Raw genomic sequence first — 16,970 nt, 5'->3', positions numbered from 1 at the left:
TTAAAGAAGTTGTTGTCTGAAAATCCAGTATTAAAATTATATAACCCAGGACTCGATACCAATTGCATACAGATGCATCTATCATGGCTTATTCAGCAATATTATTTCAAAAGGATTCTAATGATGGGAGTTTACATGTGTACTACCTAAGTTAAAACCTCAGATGCAGAGCAGAAATACACAAGTTATGAGCTGGAGGCATTAGCCATAATAGAGGGTGTTAAAAAATTCAGGAAATATTTACTTGGCATAAAATTTAAGATTGTTACTGATTGCTTAGCATTTGAAATGACATTAAAAAAGAAGGATTTATCAACTAGAGTTGCAAGATGGTATTGTTATTACAAGAGTAGATTATGAGGTGGAGCATAGAAAAGGGAATCAGATGCGGCATGTTGATGCTCTTAGCCGCAATCCTTATGTTACTGTTGTTACCAGAGGGTTACATGATCAAATCAGGAGAGCACAGGAACTAGATGAGGGTATAAAGGCTTTCAGATATAATTAAGGAGACAAAGATTATTATGAATGGAATCATATACAAGGGTGATCAAGGACAAATACTTATTCCCAAGGGATTAGAAATGGAAATTATTAAAACAATTCACTCGAATGGTCATTTTGGCAAGAAAAAGATGTTAGAAATGTTAAATGTAGATTATTATATAAAAGATTTATCTTCTAAAATAGATAACTTCCTTGTAACCTGCGTTTTATGTTTGTTGGCAACGAAGAAAGAAGGAAAACAAGAAGGTTTTCTTAATTCCATAGAGAAGGGCATTATCCCACTTAGTACATTGCATATTGATCACATAGTAGAGACTTCAAAATTGTATAATTATATAACAATTGTAGACGCATTTACAAAGTTTGTTTGGCTCTTTCCAGTGAAGACAATATACTAAGGAGACATTAAGTAAGTTACTTATTCATCAGCAGACTTTTGGAAACCCAGATCGAAATATCAGATAGAGGATGAGCTTTTACTAGCAAGGAGTTTGATGACTATTGTAAAGATGAGAATATCCAACATATTGTTATCACCATGGAGTACCCAGAGGAAATGGGCAGGTAGAAAGGATTCATCGTACTTTATGTCAGTCTTAACGAAACTGTGCATAGAGGATAAAAGTCAGTGGTATAAGCATGTGAGTAGAGTTCAAATATATAAATAGTACTTATCAAAGAAGTATAGGAACCAGTCCTTTTTTGAGTTAATGGTGGGTGTAAAAATGAAACAAAAGAGGATTTAAATATTTTTAGTTTATTACTAGAAGAAAGTAGAGACGAATTTGTGACAAATAGATAAAACGAGAGAACAGGCTAAGATACAAATTTTAAAAGTACAAGATGAAAATCTAAATATATAAAAAACGCAAGGAAAGCCTTAAACATAATATTGGTGACTATGTAGTAATCAAGAGAACCCAATTTGGTACTAATATGAAATTAAAGCAAAGGTATTTAGGACCTTATAAAGTTTTTAAAGTCAATGGCAGAGACTTTGATGTACTGAAGGTCGATATTGCTTCTGAGGGACCTATGATACGTATTTCATCAGACTATATGAAGAGGTGGCCAGAGGTTAGTTCTTGAAACTCATTTACTTGAAATTATTGTAATTTTCAAATTAAGTTGATGGCTGCGCGCGCGCAGTATTAGCTTATGGTGAAGATAAAGGATTATTTGATTGTACCTATTTTATACTTATTTATATTGTATTTGATTATAGGATATAGGTACTGTACCAGTTGTATTTTTTTTTCTTTGTGTATTATTATTATTTTTTGTACTGTGTAATATGTTAAAGTTGTGTAACTATGTTATAAGAAGGGTCATGTTTTAATTTAAGGTGTTTAGTTGTATTTTCATTCTATATTTTGCTTTAGTGTGTAGTATATGTATGAAAAGAGTGTGTTAGAGGAATTGTAGAAAAGACGGACCCTGATGTCAGGCTCCAATGTATGGCAGTTATTTGAAACTTGGTATGAACGAATAACAATGAGTATGAATGAATGGAAACAGAGGAGCAAATGGATAGAAACGAAAGAGTGAATGGATGGAGAAAGGAATGAATGGAAAAAGAGGATGGGCATCGCTCTCTTCCTCGTAGACTGCCATATAGTTAGGTCGTTTCATGTATCATAGTAAATGTTTTTTTTTTTTAATTTAAATAAAAGGAGTTCTATAAAATAATCATCCTGTTATTCGCGAATCCTCATTCCCACATGAATACCGTTCAGCAGATTTGTCGTAAAAAGTAACAAACAGTTATTTGTAATAATGATATAATTAGTTTAAATAATAACTATTTATTCACGGCACCTTACCACGTTTCATTATTATTGAGTTCCCGGTATTTCAGCAGTGTTTCAACCGCCCTGATAACAGGTAGACTGTAGTAAATTACTCAATTTAATGATATATTTTAATTCCTAGTATTGTAGACTGAAAAAGTGACTATTCATATTTGACTATACATTTTTTTATATATTTATTATATACATATTGATATATAGGTATCCATACTAAGATTATAATTTGGGAAATATGTAGCATATAGATGTTTGTTACGATTTTATGATTAATATCTAAACGCGTTAAAGTAATTTTAATGTAAACATAAAAATATGAACGTAGACTATGTGTGATATCTCAAAAAAGCAGACTATATAGCGAAAAGTTGTTAGTTATATGTAAATTGAAAAGTTTTCAGAATACTCACGGAAATTTCAATAAAAATAGATATTTGTGATAATGATGACGAATTCGTTTAATTAAATAAAACATTCTTTATAATATGATTAGCATTAATAAATCACAACATCAGATGTAAAATATAATGCATGTAAATATAACAAACATACATTAGAATGTATACTAAAGTTAGAACTTTAGTATTTATAATAATATTTAGTATTTATGATTATATTAGATATATTAAATTAGATAACTTAATTACTTACTAACTACTAGCTGTTAGCTCGCGACTTCGCCTGCACAAAGTTTCACTCACTATATTACCCTCTTCCAGATATAAATTGAAATGAAAAGGAGCTTTCGTCCTCGTTTATACTCTTCGTATAAAATTTCATTAAGATCTTAGTCAGCTATTTAATCGTGAAATAGTAATAATAATAAATAAACAGAATCGTTTTCGAATGTATAATATCAGTATGGATAAAACTACATATGAAGTAATCTCAGTGGTCTGGATGATTAGCATACTGTCTCATATACCATTGTTCATGGGTTCGGTTACCGTACAATATGAACATTTTACATTTAAGTATTTTGTGTAGTACTCATCTGTATCATTTTCTACGTATTATGTAAATGTGAAATGTAAATATGTACTTTTCTTATTCATTGAGAGAACATGTTCAGGTTTATTTTATAGGTATTTTACTTATTAACACTGTACAAATAAAACCTACTTAGATATTTCTTAGAGAAGTGGCTACTAAAATATACGCGATATACTTATACCTACTAAAACAGTCTAATTTAAGTTTCAATGCTAAACATAGTCTTGATAACTGGTTATAAGTGGTTAACTTGTATCTCGTTCACAGCAATAAAATGTATTCTAAATTTAATGTTCAATTAAAAATTATTAAGGGGTAAACGAAAGACTTAAATTTTTGGTGTAGAACAATTCATTTTGTAGACAGTAATGTTATTGAAACCATTAATATATATATGAGAATTGTTTAACTTCTACCAATATCATACGTACTTTTAAGTTCGTATAGGACTACTTGAACGTTCAATATAGGACTTGTACTTAATGCTTTCAGAGAATCATATGCTATTTGGCATTCATATGGATTTTTTTTTTTTAATTATATTAATTATTTTTAATTTCTTATATTTGAATAACCTATAACACTACATTAAGTAGTAGATAGATATTATATAATAGATAGGTTCGTAATGGTAATAAAAAAAATGTTTATTCTTATTTTATTTTAATCAATTGTGACTGGTGAGTGATCATGTTTTGGATACACAACTTTTTTTTCTGTATTCAGAGCTGGAGTACGTTTTGCAAGTGGACCGTGTTTCCAATTAGATGGGTACCCGAACTTGTCCACATCATCCCACCATTGTTGTTCACCGGACCCCCAAATAACATACACGATATTGGTCCCAACTAACACAGCAAATACAGTCCAAAATGCTATGCGCCATTGTTCAATTGTTTGCTGAAAAACAAATTTATGAATTTAAAATAAAATAAAGTTAATTACATTAATTAGTGGTTCTTTAACAATCTGTTTCAATATTTATTTGCTTTTATTTTTAAATAATAATATATTACCTACTACTACTACTAAACGCGGTTCATAGCTCTTAAGGATCGTGGCACGGACGTAATCTCCTCACTACATATATCTCTACATCCTGTACAATCCTGTGCTATGTAGATAACTGATCTCACTGGCATTTTTAAATTTTCTACCATCAGGACCAGGGTTTCTCAAAGTGAGTTACGCGAATTCGTCATTCGATGGGGTTCGCGACAAAATTTAAGTAATGGTGGCTTGATGACTAGCAGGTACGAAGACTAGATAGGAAGAGTACCCTGAACTCTCACACAAAACAACGAATCCTTTAACCCATTGCTACAACATACTTATGTGAGACACGGTTTTCACACCTGGTCATGATAAAAACAAAATACAAAAATGGTCTTTATTCGACCGTCCAAAATGAATCTTTAAATTGACTCAATTTACGACAAGCCCATCTATCACAATCATTTTAAAAATATTTTTTTTGGGCACAGCAATTAAAACCCTATTTTCTTCAACAGTCAATTATATTATTTTATTTGGGGTTTGAAATAAAATGTTGTAGGGTATTTAATTAGTTTGTTAAAATTCCTTAACTGTCTTCTGGAAACATTAATAGGAACATTAATAGTTTGAGAAAACCGGATCTGAACCATTGTTATTACATTTTCGACCTATGTATATGTTCAAAGTAGTAGAAATATACGGTACAAGAGATAAATGAATGAAAGCTTGACTGATATTTAGAGTTTCAGTTGCATCTGACATGACACATCTTTCAGAATGCATTATAAGTTTCATATTTTGTAATCTTTCATAATTGAACTTAAGAAAAATAAGTAATTTAACACATTTCTAAATCTAATCTAAATAAGATTCCAAAATCCTATTAGCGCCTATTGTAAATCATAAAGCAACGGCACTGCAGCACGTTCTCAGATAGCAATGGAAGGCGTTGTAATATGATCTCGCACTGTTAAGGTTATACATAAGTATATATAAACAATAATGACCCAGGATAATTCACACACGCTTAGTTAACTATAAATATACATAATATAAATAGAAATGACTTAGGCCACACACATAATAATTGCATACGATGGCGAGAATTGAACTTGTGACAATTGAAATGAGGTGGTTTGCTAAACCACTACCACAAAAATCTCTGAAGATATGCCGTAATAGATAGATATTCATGTTTCCGAAGTTATGATGGGATTCTTTCCTTAAGAGTGAGGAAAAAATTACTTGGAATGATTTGTTCCTTAATGCAATGTCTTAGGTGAATCTATTGTAGAATGATGATGATAATTCTTTCATTATGAGGAGATATCTTTGCATGGTATTAGTCGATCACGCAACGATTTTCTGAACTAGTAACGCCAATACAATATGGAAATAAAACATTTTGTATACGAGACATCGTATGTTAGACATATACACAATTTGAACGCTATGCTATCTTTTTAAAGTCTGAACTTAGTAGTAGTAACATTTTTTTAAGTTACATTACATTTAAGTTATCTTTTCACTGGTCGAGTTTCTTACCAGTTTTTATCAACAGAAGTAGCTAGCCAAACTAGAACAGTAGGGATAGTAATAAAAAATTATAACTTGCCTAAGAGGCCGGAAGGTCCTGTATGAATAAATGTGTTATATATATTTCAATTTTTTATTGAAAATTCTATTGTACTCAATTAAGTTACTGACGTTTATGTATCGGAAGGCAAAATACACAGTGTATTGTAAAACAAATTCTTATCTTATACTTGTAAGTACCTACTAACTGACAACGTTTGAAGCCATTAAAATAATCCAAAGACTAATAATTACTGCTTCATCATTTCACATTACAACGGAATATTATTATTTCCTTGTGACTTAAGACTAATGTACATACAGTTTGGAATAATTCAAGTCATTCATGTGGTAAAAATATTAATCAATTATGAAAAATGAACTTTGTATTGCCATTGCCATTGCCATGCCATTAATAAATGGTAACCAATATTCCTTATTTATTCTATCTTTTTTATACTATGTAGGTGGCAAACAATCTTATGGGCAATCTGATGTTAAACAGTTATATGGACCTGAAACACCAAGGGTGTCACGTGCGCGTTGCGTTCCTTATACGTATCCCAACAGACTAATCGTATTATAAACCATTGTCTAAACTGTCCTAGAACCTTGATTTTTGCCCTATTTGTGCTACTATTTCATTATCGACTTTTTCGACATCATGACGTTAGAGTTTGTTAATTTAATTAATTTGTTACTATTTGCCCTAGCTTCGTAATTTGTACGACATAAAATCATTCCGACTGTCTGAGTAATTACTACCGTATCTATTATCTTCATGCCATCTCAATGCCGGGCTGGCAGAAATATCCAAGTAACTGAAAGCCTTATAGTTGTCTTCTGCCCTCTAACGCAATACTTAGTTTGTCGACTAGATAGTATATGAAATATCTTAACGCTTTCGTACATATCTATGTATATTATAAGTTACGTATTTTTCTTATCTTTTCCTATATGACTACTAATTTAGAGAAAATAAAATATCTCCTGACCTCGACCAATACGACTCTGTTAATGGTTAAATTATTTTTTGTTAGAATTCGTGACTGTAGAAATTCGTTTCCGTATACATTATTTGGTTCACTTGTTGATTAAATTAGTATTTTGAAACTGGCTTGTTCATCCATTAACTCCAAAGTCCTTCCGATTATCATATCTTTATTCATAAAAAACGTTACACTTTTTGTTAACGATAAAAATTGTATAGGTATAAACAAAAAGTTTTAACCCCATATTGATCGATTGATTAGATATATAGACATTATCAATCTCTCAACAGTGTGTTCTTAGTACTAAGTAGAATATCTTACATGTATTTACTTACGTCAGGTGTCAATAAACCAACAAGATAAGGCGTTATTATCCCAGAGATAGCTGCAATACCATTGACGAAGGCGGAACACGTGCCTGCATAGTTGGGAGCAATATCCATAGCATTAATTTTGACGCTACTGTAAAATCCTCCCATGAACGCCATGGAAGCGACGAATAAAGCGACAGCCGCAAGTCGATTACAACCCGAGTACGAGGCCAGAATAATAAAAACAGCCGGTACGGAAGAAGCTGCAAAAAATGTCCTTAACTGTGATAGAGTTAAAGGAAAAATTAAATCAAGTGGCTATATAGTCGGTTATTTTTTCACTACACAGCCTATACATTGAATTAGCAATAAGATTACTGTTAGGGATTACTAAAATGATACTAATTCTTTCTCAATCACCGACAATTAGTGTAAAATATTTTTTTTTTTTTGTAAAATACAAATAATAAATATATAAAAATTGAGATGACTTTGCAATGTTTCTCATTGATAGAAATTCTCTTTACAAAAAAAAATATGATTCTAAACAATTAATATTTTTCTATACTTTGTACATTACTTACATAGCGTTGTGTAAATTTTTCTGCCAGTACCAATACTATGCCACTTCTTTTTTATGCATAGATCACATAAACTTGCAAATACAAATGAAAAAATATACATAGCAATATATGGAAGTGCCGACATCAGACCCGTCTCTTTTATATTAAATTTAAGTACATCCGAAAAATATTTGGGGAGATCTGTGATCATTGTGAAATATCCCCAGTCGTGACCAATCTGAAAATAAGAAATTTATTTCATAGCTATGAAGAGTATATCAAATACCATAATAATGTGATCTAGAACAAATTGAAACTTTTTGGTTTAATTTAAATTACATTTTGACATGATTAACGCTGTTACAATTTCAGTTTCTTGATGGAACTTGGTCTATAAGTAAAATAGTTTTCAAAAGGTCCCTTTGATTTTAAAAAATAAGAAATTGTTTTATTTATGTACATAATGACGATTTGAAAATTTACGATTTATAATTAAATTTCCGATTTTTTAAGTTCGATGTATAACCGATTCGATTAGAAGGAATCCGAAAACCGGTAGTACCTACTAGCCAGGGTTAGATTTAAATATAGTCAGCAAAACGTGACCAAATCAAATATTACCTACGTTCACAACCGCAACAATCAACTTACCCTATACAGGACATTGTGATTTCGTTTGCAAGCGTATTTTTTTAGTATTTTTAATAGTAAGCGGATTTTATACTATGTAGATACCAGTTTATAGCTTCGTGGTAACTGTCACCTAAATATATGTAATACAAACGAAATTAGGTATCGGTACCATATAAGTATTACAGAGGGTGCCTTACGCGTTGCAGTTTCTGAATACTAAGGTTGTATCTATTTATTTCAATCCAATATATAGCCGTATACAAAGCAATTATTAGGTTTTAATTTAAATAACTTATTAATACTTTAATTCGAATACTTAGAAATAGGTAACTAGACCGAGTAGCGGTATCATAGCTGTAATAATTAATTAATATTTAATATCACATTTAACTAATCTTCCTCTATATGAGACAATTACCTCTACTAGGCTATTTTTAATATCTAATATAAAAACTGTAAGTCACAACAATAGAAAAAGAAATTGCTAATAGACGTGAACAATAATAATTTCATTTTAATTTATTTTAATATTTATTTCATATTTCACAGTTCATTTATTTAAATCATCACATATTATATAATAAATTAAAATATGCTCTCATTCAATAAACTTAATACTTCCTAACCAGTAATTAAATCATTTATAAATTAAATCTATGATACTACTAAACATGCTAAGTCATATAGATAACAATTTTAATTCAGTAATATATAAGAACTATTAATATACTTACAGCTGCCATTACCAACACCCACAATGGTCTAGATCGTAAAATAGCCTTGAAAGGTACAGGATTCAACTTCTTATGAAGACCAGAAGCTGTAATGTTTCCATTCAAATAGTCTCTTTCTTCATCACATATGAAAGGATGTGTGTTTGGAGTACTATAGCATAAAATTATCTGAAACAGTTTTTCATACACTGAAACTAATATTTTTTTGGTTTGTGTAACTAGATTGACCAAGTTTATAATAACATTAGCAACTGTAACAACAATGACATCACATTGTTATTCTCCAGTATTGTAATTTCACTGTCATTATTGCTACATCAAATTCGTCATCAGTTTATTTACTACTTCAGTTATAAAGCAGTACTTTCATAAGTTTGTATGTAGTTGATTAGTAGTCTTCACAAGCGCTGCATTAATTAGTAAAATTAGATAGGTGTACTCTGTATATTACGCTATTCATACTAGCCAAAAGCGGCTAATAAAACACATATCATTATTAGATTTTAAAATATATAAAGAAAACACATTTTTCTTACCCAAAATAAAAACCATAAAACTCCTAATGTGCCAAAAACATAAAAGACGTTAGCCCAGTCACCGCCATTGGCTAAAAGAAGGCCAGATATATATGGACCAAATATATTTCCTATTTGTGCACCTCCAAATATCATGGCACCAAACGTTGATCTCTCCGATGGGGGAACCCATCGTGCTAATAGTAACACGAATCCAGGGGTTACGGGACCCTAAAATACAAAAAAGTCCATTACAATTAATTCATTTCATATATATTCATATGAATATATAGTCTTTATTGTTTTAATATAATAGAATATCAATTACTTCGTTTAATACAGAGAAATATTTATAGACAAATTTCTCAATTTTTTATTATCAATATTAATAGAAATAGAAATAATCTTTATTCAAATAAACTTAATTTAAGCACTTTTGAATAGTCAAGTTTTTTGATTCTACCGCTCATTCGGAATGCAGATTCATCACAACAAGAATAAGAAAGAAACTTGTGTATTGCTCTTTTAAATAAATATTGATTTAATTATATTTACATTAACAAGGATTAGGCATGCGATGATCAACATAGAAACCGCTACGCACTTAATCTCTGTTCAATCAGATAGCATTGTCAGCGGTTTGAATTTTAAGTTAGATATTTTCTACAAAAAAATTATTATCATTTATAAATTCTTCAATTTTATAATAAGGCTTTTTACAAGGAAAATACTTCACAACAATCTTATTATTTTCCAAATTTCGATATGCCTATTGTAATATAGGCATATCGAAATTTACGTATATACGTATCCATACGTATCCATAGACTGACGTCAAAGTTTAGTTCCATTTTGAAAGATATAAATTCCTTTTTTTATTGGAAGAAAATAGTTTTGAAATTATGGTGTATAAAATTCATAGTATTGCATAAGAATTATATAAACAATGGACGGAAAACAATGGATTATACGAGTGCAATAGTAACTAAACAAATGAAAGGAAGGACAATAATTATCAAGATCTTACTGTTTCCTGCTAAATTATAAATTGACAAGCACTTTTTACGGAATTAATTTTCTAATGATTATTGTTCTATAATTTAATTAGTTTCAAGGCACACAGGCAGAAACATACGAAAATAAAGTATACTATCAAAATTTTACTAAAAAAATGTACAATAATGTTTTTACTTATTGTCAGTATGTACTATAATTATGTAATATAAAAAAATATGGTATTCTCTGTTTCTTATTAAAATTCCCAATATCTAAAATTGTCTCTTCATTGATACCTATTAAATCAGTGGTCTCATTGTTAATACATTGGAAACTTCCCTCTTGCACTATAATATCATCTCCGACTCTTAGGCGTTAAGTCAGGCATGTATACAATTTTTTGTTAAAAAGAATAAATAAATGACTAACCCTCTTTATCTTCAATTTTAAATTTATAAAAGATAGAACTAGAGGCACTTAACCTCCATAACCTAAATAAACTAAAATATTGGCAAACAAAGTACATACATGTTGCGATATCGAAACAAATTTATATTGAAGTTACCTAACCTTGTCATTCAGACGTCGAGTCACTGAACTTACTTTATGACATGAAATACGTAAGATAGTGGTATACATGAAAAAGTTGCTTGCATATCAGTTCTACTTCCTTCTTCACAAGAATATTGGATACCTTCCTTTAATATTCTTGATGATAATGTAAAAATATTTCGTTACTTAAATATAAATAATTTGGAGGAGAATGAGGAAAAAAATCGTGGCGATTTATATTTCTGTAATGGATACGCCGTTAATATTAAAATAACCCCAGAGACGGCGGTAGTCGCCCTCTGCTACGTTTAACATACACATAAAAATACATATGTTCACCATTACATCGACAGGTAATAAAAAACATCTGAGCAGTATCATCTTAATATTCATACGAGTGTATGATTAATATACGTCTATTGATGAATGCATGATTTGGATGATATTTCATAGGTGGTTCTGATATTCTAAACATATATTATATGTAATACAAAAACCAATACATAATATTATGTAGTTATAAAACTTACCTCTCCAGCACCTTCAATTACTCTAATAATGAATAATCCTGTCGCTCCACCAAAACTGACTGCCCATGGAGTGAGAATAGTTGCCAAGGAAGTACACAGCAACCCTACTCCAACAGTCCATTTTCCACCAAATTTTTCTGCTAAAATGCCTCCAGGCAAGTGTGTAAGTACATAGCCGTAGTAGAAAGCGCTTAGTAGAAAACCTTGTGTGGCTTCACTCCAGTCGTATCTTTCTCGACCCTGTAAATATTTATACTTGAAATGATAGCTGTGAGGTAAATTGATTTTGATAAATGATTTTGCCAAGGTAGGTAAATAAAATAGCAAATAAGAGAGATCGCTGCCTGGTCAACTGTGTCCCTATATTAGCCTATTCCTGCCGTGAAACAACACCCTTTACAACCTACATTTTGATTTTAAGTGTGAAAAATCGCAATGAAATTACCTCCATACTCTATATAGGCATAACACATTCGTTCAAGAATGAGTATAAGTGATACTATGACGACGTGATGTCAATTCATATGAATAGACATATTTATATAGGCAAAAGTTGCTTTTTTTCTGAGTACTGACCGTCAGGTTCATTTCACCATTCCAGTAACTTAAAAAAGAATATCATATTAATATGAATTACCTATGAGTCTCTTTTAATTATTATTTATGTACATAATTACAGCCAGGACTAAAGTAAAGAAAAATAATGAGTCTTGACTAATAGTTTACATTACAGAATGAAAAATCTTCACAATGTTTTTCACGACTATACATATGTCGCTTTTTTATTAACCTCGATGAAATTCTACGTAGTTTCATTTTTATTGTTTGCTATATTCCACATTTACCTATGGCTGAACTTTTATGTCCTCGTTACCTTAAATAACTGAGTACATACAATCTTACCAGCATCAGTCTGCTCCCTAGTTGTTTTGCTGAATTGTTTTTGTGTCTCCGATTTCTTTTTCCTGTATTTTCGCCGTGTTTACGTACTTCTAATAACAGTCATTTGCTTTAAGTACCTACTTATAGAGTACTAATTTGTATCTTGTGTTCAAAGTGGTAATCACACTACTCTTTTCCAGCGATCTAATGACAGACCATGATAAAGAAAACTAAAAAACGAGTAGTTTTTTTTTTACTGAGTGGTCTTTTTATGAGTGTAGAGTAACAACACCGGCTACAAAAAGTAACGCAGTTTTCTTTTTTATGTTACTTTGGTTAACATGTGTATATTTTCACAAATTTTTTCATTGGAAGCGTCGTGCCCTACTGTTTTACTGATTTAACCCTAAAAGTAATAAGTTAGTTTATCTACTTCATTATTGCTAATCATCATCATGGTTTGATTTATAAACGGTGAAACACCGATAACAGATGAAATTGACCAGAGAAAGGCCAGTGGACTCGTTTCCTGTCATGTTAGATTCTAGTACACATATCAACTTTGGCTTGTGAATCAGATGAGTGGCTACGTCAAGGTGCGTTTGCTACCTGTTAAAACTGAAGTTAATATTGCTATAAATTCTATATTAATAGGAAAATATACAAATCTTACCGCATAAATTATTGTGGCGTTTCCAATTGTGTGGTTACTGCTTGCGGATGTATCTGGGCAGGTTTCACCAATAATATGTTCAGATGGAGGTGTGTGTACCACCATTTGAGTTATTGTCATACTGAGGCATACGCGCATTGTAAAAGAATTTGCAAGAGCAAATAATCCCAAAATACCCAATACATATCGCTGTGGTATAAATAATACTGTGAACAAAATGTGAGCAATATATAAATAAATATACTCGGTATCAGATTTTTATATATAACAGTACTATTTTTATTAAACATGCAACACAATATATAGGACAACATTTAAATGAAGAAAAACACTCTATATACTCTATATGCAATATACAGTAAATAGAACTAATTATAATATACATTATGTTACACATATAATTAGAATTACAATAGGGCAGTCATATATAAATACAATGATCAAAAGAGCATTCTTTGCAATAATGATTACAACTCTGGGCAAGAGTTTGTGATATGAGTACTAAAAACTAATATGAATACATTTATACACTTTTTGCAAATATATACATAATAATATATATATAGAAAACACCAATACCAATATAAACAATCATAGTCATGAATACAAATGTTTTTACAGTACAAGGAATTAAACCAGCGACCATAGAGGATAAGATGGTATAATTTAATATTATAATTAAATAAATTATAACGATTCGTTAGATGCCGTTTTCTTATATTTATTATTATTGGGCAGACTTGAAAAGAAATATACGAGTTTAGTAAGAGAAAATTTATGGCTGTTTGAAATTCATGATACGTAATGTACTCTTATATTGCATATATGTATATGTAGATACATACATGGCTAAACATAAGTCTACATAGACTGTCACTTATGAGTTTGTAGCTTACAACCGTACTTTGCGGCAATCAAGCAACCTGTGTGAAGCAGTGAATTCATGAGAAAATAATGATACTAAAATTATAATAATGACGATATAAAATATCATTGTTTTGAATATTATGCACAATCATTTCCTAAATTACAATGAAGTTGAATATCCGTATCAAAAATAATAGATCTTTATTTCTGATACTGATATTCAACCTAATTGTAACTTAGGAAATGATTGTGCATAATTTTATTTATACACATACATCATTTACACAGACTTAAGTAAAATATGGTGGCTTCAAACTAATGATAGTACAGGTACAATAAATTTTATGTAGCGATAATGTTATACTGTTATTGGTAAATTAAAAAAATACCTAAATTCATAAAACAGAAAGTAATATTATTAGCTTAATATATGCATACGAATCTAGATGGGAAAAAGTAGTAGACCGGGAGCCATTGTATTAAAAGTTACCATTGTATTAAAAGTAGGCAAGTACTTTGAAACCAAACTATAATAATGTTTTGATACTATTATCTGTAACATCCCATCAATTGCTTAGACATATATATGTTAAAGATAACCACTAGATTCTTGTCAATTTCAGAATATAAAATAGTTACGTATACATAACTTTACAGCTGTTTAGATTACAGTGACACTATAAATAATAATAACATAAAAATATTTATTATTATATTGTAGTATGCAGTTACAGATTGTCTGATGTTTCATATCATCATATTCTATATGGAAAAACAAACCAGACAAATCTAATAATTTGTACCATTGTTGAACTTAATATTGTCTATTCTTTTTGTATAATTTAAGGATAAAAGAAGCGAAAATCAGGAATAGATTATTTCTAGTATATATGTAAATAATGCAAAGTTATGTTTTTTATATAAATACTCCTCTTGTACATGAGCTTAATAATAATCTGGATTGACTCAAAAACTACTTACTGACTAAGCAATATGTCAGTTAATGTAGTTTGCAAATTGATCACATAACCTTAGCTTTTCGATTGGCAGAAAAATTGCATAAAGAATTATGAATTCGTGAATATAAAAATACACAATGTAAATGAAACATTTTAAAAGTATTTTAAACTCACCTCTGTTTAATATAAGTCTCCAACCTTTAAGCGTCATTGTCTACTTTATTTTTATATATAGTCACTTAGAATTGTAAATTAAATACATTTGTATCCTGAAATTCACAAATACATCAAAATATTATTTTAAGTTGTACTCTGTAGTAAAATATTATATAGAGTGCAATATATGAAATGGGTAACATGTGCTTATCTGTGACAGATCTGAGAGTACTCTAAATAAATTCTTACATAAAGATAATATTTGAAATTCTCCGTGGTAAACCGCTTTAAATGTAATGAAAGAGTCTAGATAAAATATAGTAGTCATTATAATCATAATTTGCTTATGGTATGTTCATATACCATTTACAGAATTTGTGTAATGAAACAAAGCCATGTTTTGAGTTTCGAAATAAATATTCAATATAAGAATTTAACTTGAATTGTGACATATTATAAATGATAATATGTCATATGTGTATGTGTAATTTAAATAGGGGAATAAAATAAGAGAAACAGTTACTGAATTACATTAAATAAAAAAGATATAGAAAACAGTATGTTTCCTCTTACATAAATAGAAAAGCTTTAAAAAATATAAATACAAATACATAAAGAAAATAGAGCATCAAGGTTATATAGTTGTTTATCTTTTAAAACAGTCTTTTATAAGGTTAACGCTTACAGTCTTTTTTAAGTTTGACTTCCACACGTTTAAACAGACATATCATAACATTTTATTCAAATATCCTACTATGCTATTTGATCCTTCCTATTCAACTGACTTTGAAGTAATAATTATTATGTTTTACAGACGAATAATTCATCTACTTACCTTTGTTACAGTACCTATATTATTCTAATATACTGTAACACACACTTCACTATTGTTTTTCACTTGTCTACATTTATTGAAGAATAATCTAATGACACTTTAAATTAAATATACATAATTGTATAACAATGAAAATATATTTTCTTCTGTTATAAAATTTTACAATGTAATATTTTGTTATAATCTGAAATACTGTATTATAGTAAAAATCATTATTAACTATATATAATAAAATCGATATTATGTACTATGTTTTTTACTTTATTTAAGACTAATCTAGTAAAGTAAATTACATTTGTTACATAAAAAATAAATACATATTACAGTTTAATATTGTGATCTTATACGTGTACTTCAGTGAATACTAAAACATTATTTGACATGTTGGTCTTGATATAACGACAGATATTAGCTTAATCACATAATAAACAATACAAAAACCTTCATTACCATTTTTAATACAGGTGATCCTACGCTGGGGATAATCGGTTTTCATAACATAATAATGACAGGTAAAGTATGAGTCGAACTGGACTTATATTCTATGATCTGATCATTCGTGTTTTCTCATTTTTAATAGAATAAAAAATAAGAAACAGGTATTTTTGATGTACATAACGTGAAATTAGTCTTTGTCCTCCGGAATAGTAATGCTTCGCAGGCGTTGCATCATATGATAGTTATGTTCATAGTGCTGTTCATGTATATAGGCGAAGGTTACCATTTACCATTAGGTAAACCGTTATCTTGTTAGATAAAAACATAGTTATACTCTAATATATTTATTTATATTTTGATCACACTTTATTCAGGGTATTATTTAAGCCATTGCCATATGTGTTAGGAATTTTTAAACTATATTTGCTCTTGGAAATTCTTTCACAATGCGCGTA

General features: G+C 29.6%; 1 protein-coding gene across 1 annotated transcript; it reads right to left on the bottom strand.

Moving 5' to 3' along the window:
• Window positions 1–3,971: 3,971 nt before the first annotated feature.
• LOC131841117 (putative inorganic phosphate cotransporter) lies at window positions 3,972–15,297 on the bottom strand. The gene is made up of 8 exons (XM_059189365.1): window positions 15,261–15,297; window positions 13,261–13,466; window positions 11,706–11,945; window positions 9,649–9,858; window positions 9,113–9,280; window positions 7,767–7,983; window positions 7,207–7,445; window positions 3,972–4,208 (listed from the first exon to the last, which is right to left on the bottom strand). The coding sequence occupies exons 1-8, from the start codon at window positions 15,295–15,297 to the stop codon at window positions 3,972–3,974; spliced, it is 1,554 nt and encodes a 517-aa protein (XP_059045348.1).
• Window positions 15,298–16,970: the final 1,673 nt, after the last annotated feature.

Source organism: Achroia grisella, unplaced genomic scaffold, assembly GCF_030625045.1.
Source record: "Achroia grisella isolate CSIRO2021 unplaced genomic scaffold, CSIRO_AGI_Agris_v1 utg1573, whole genome shotgun sequence".
Classification (NCBI taxonomy): domain Eukaryota; kingdom Metazoa; phylum Arthropoda; class Insecta; order Lepidoptera; family Pyralidae; genus Achroia; species Achroia grisella.
The sequence above is the reverse complement of the archived record's forward strand: the minus strand, read 5'-3'. Positions and strand labels throughout refer to the sequence as shown.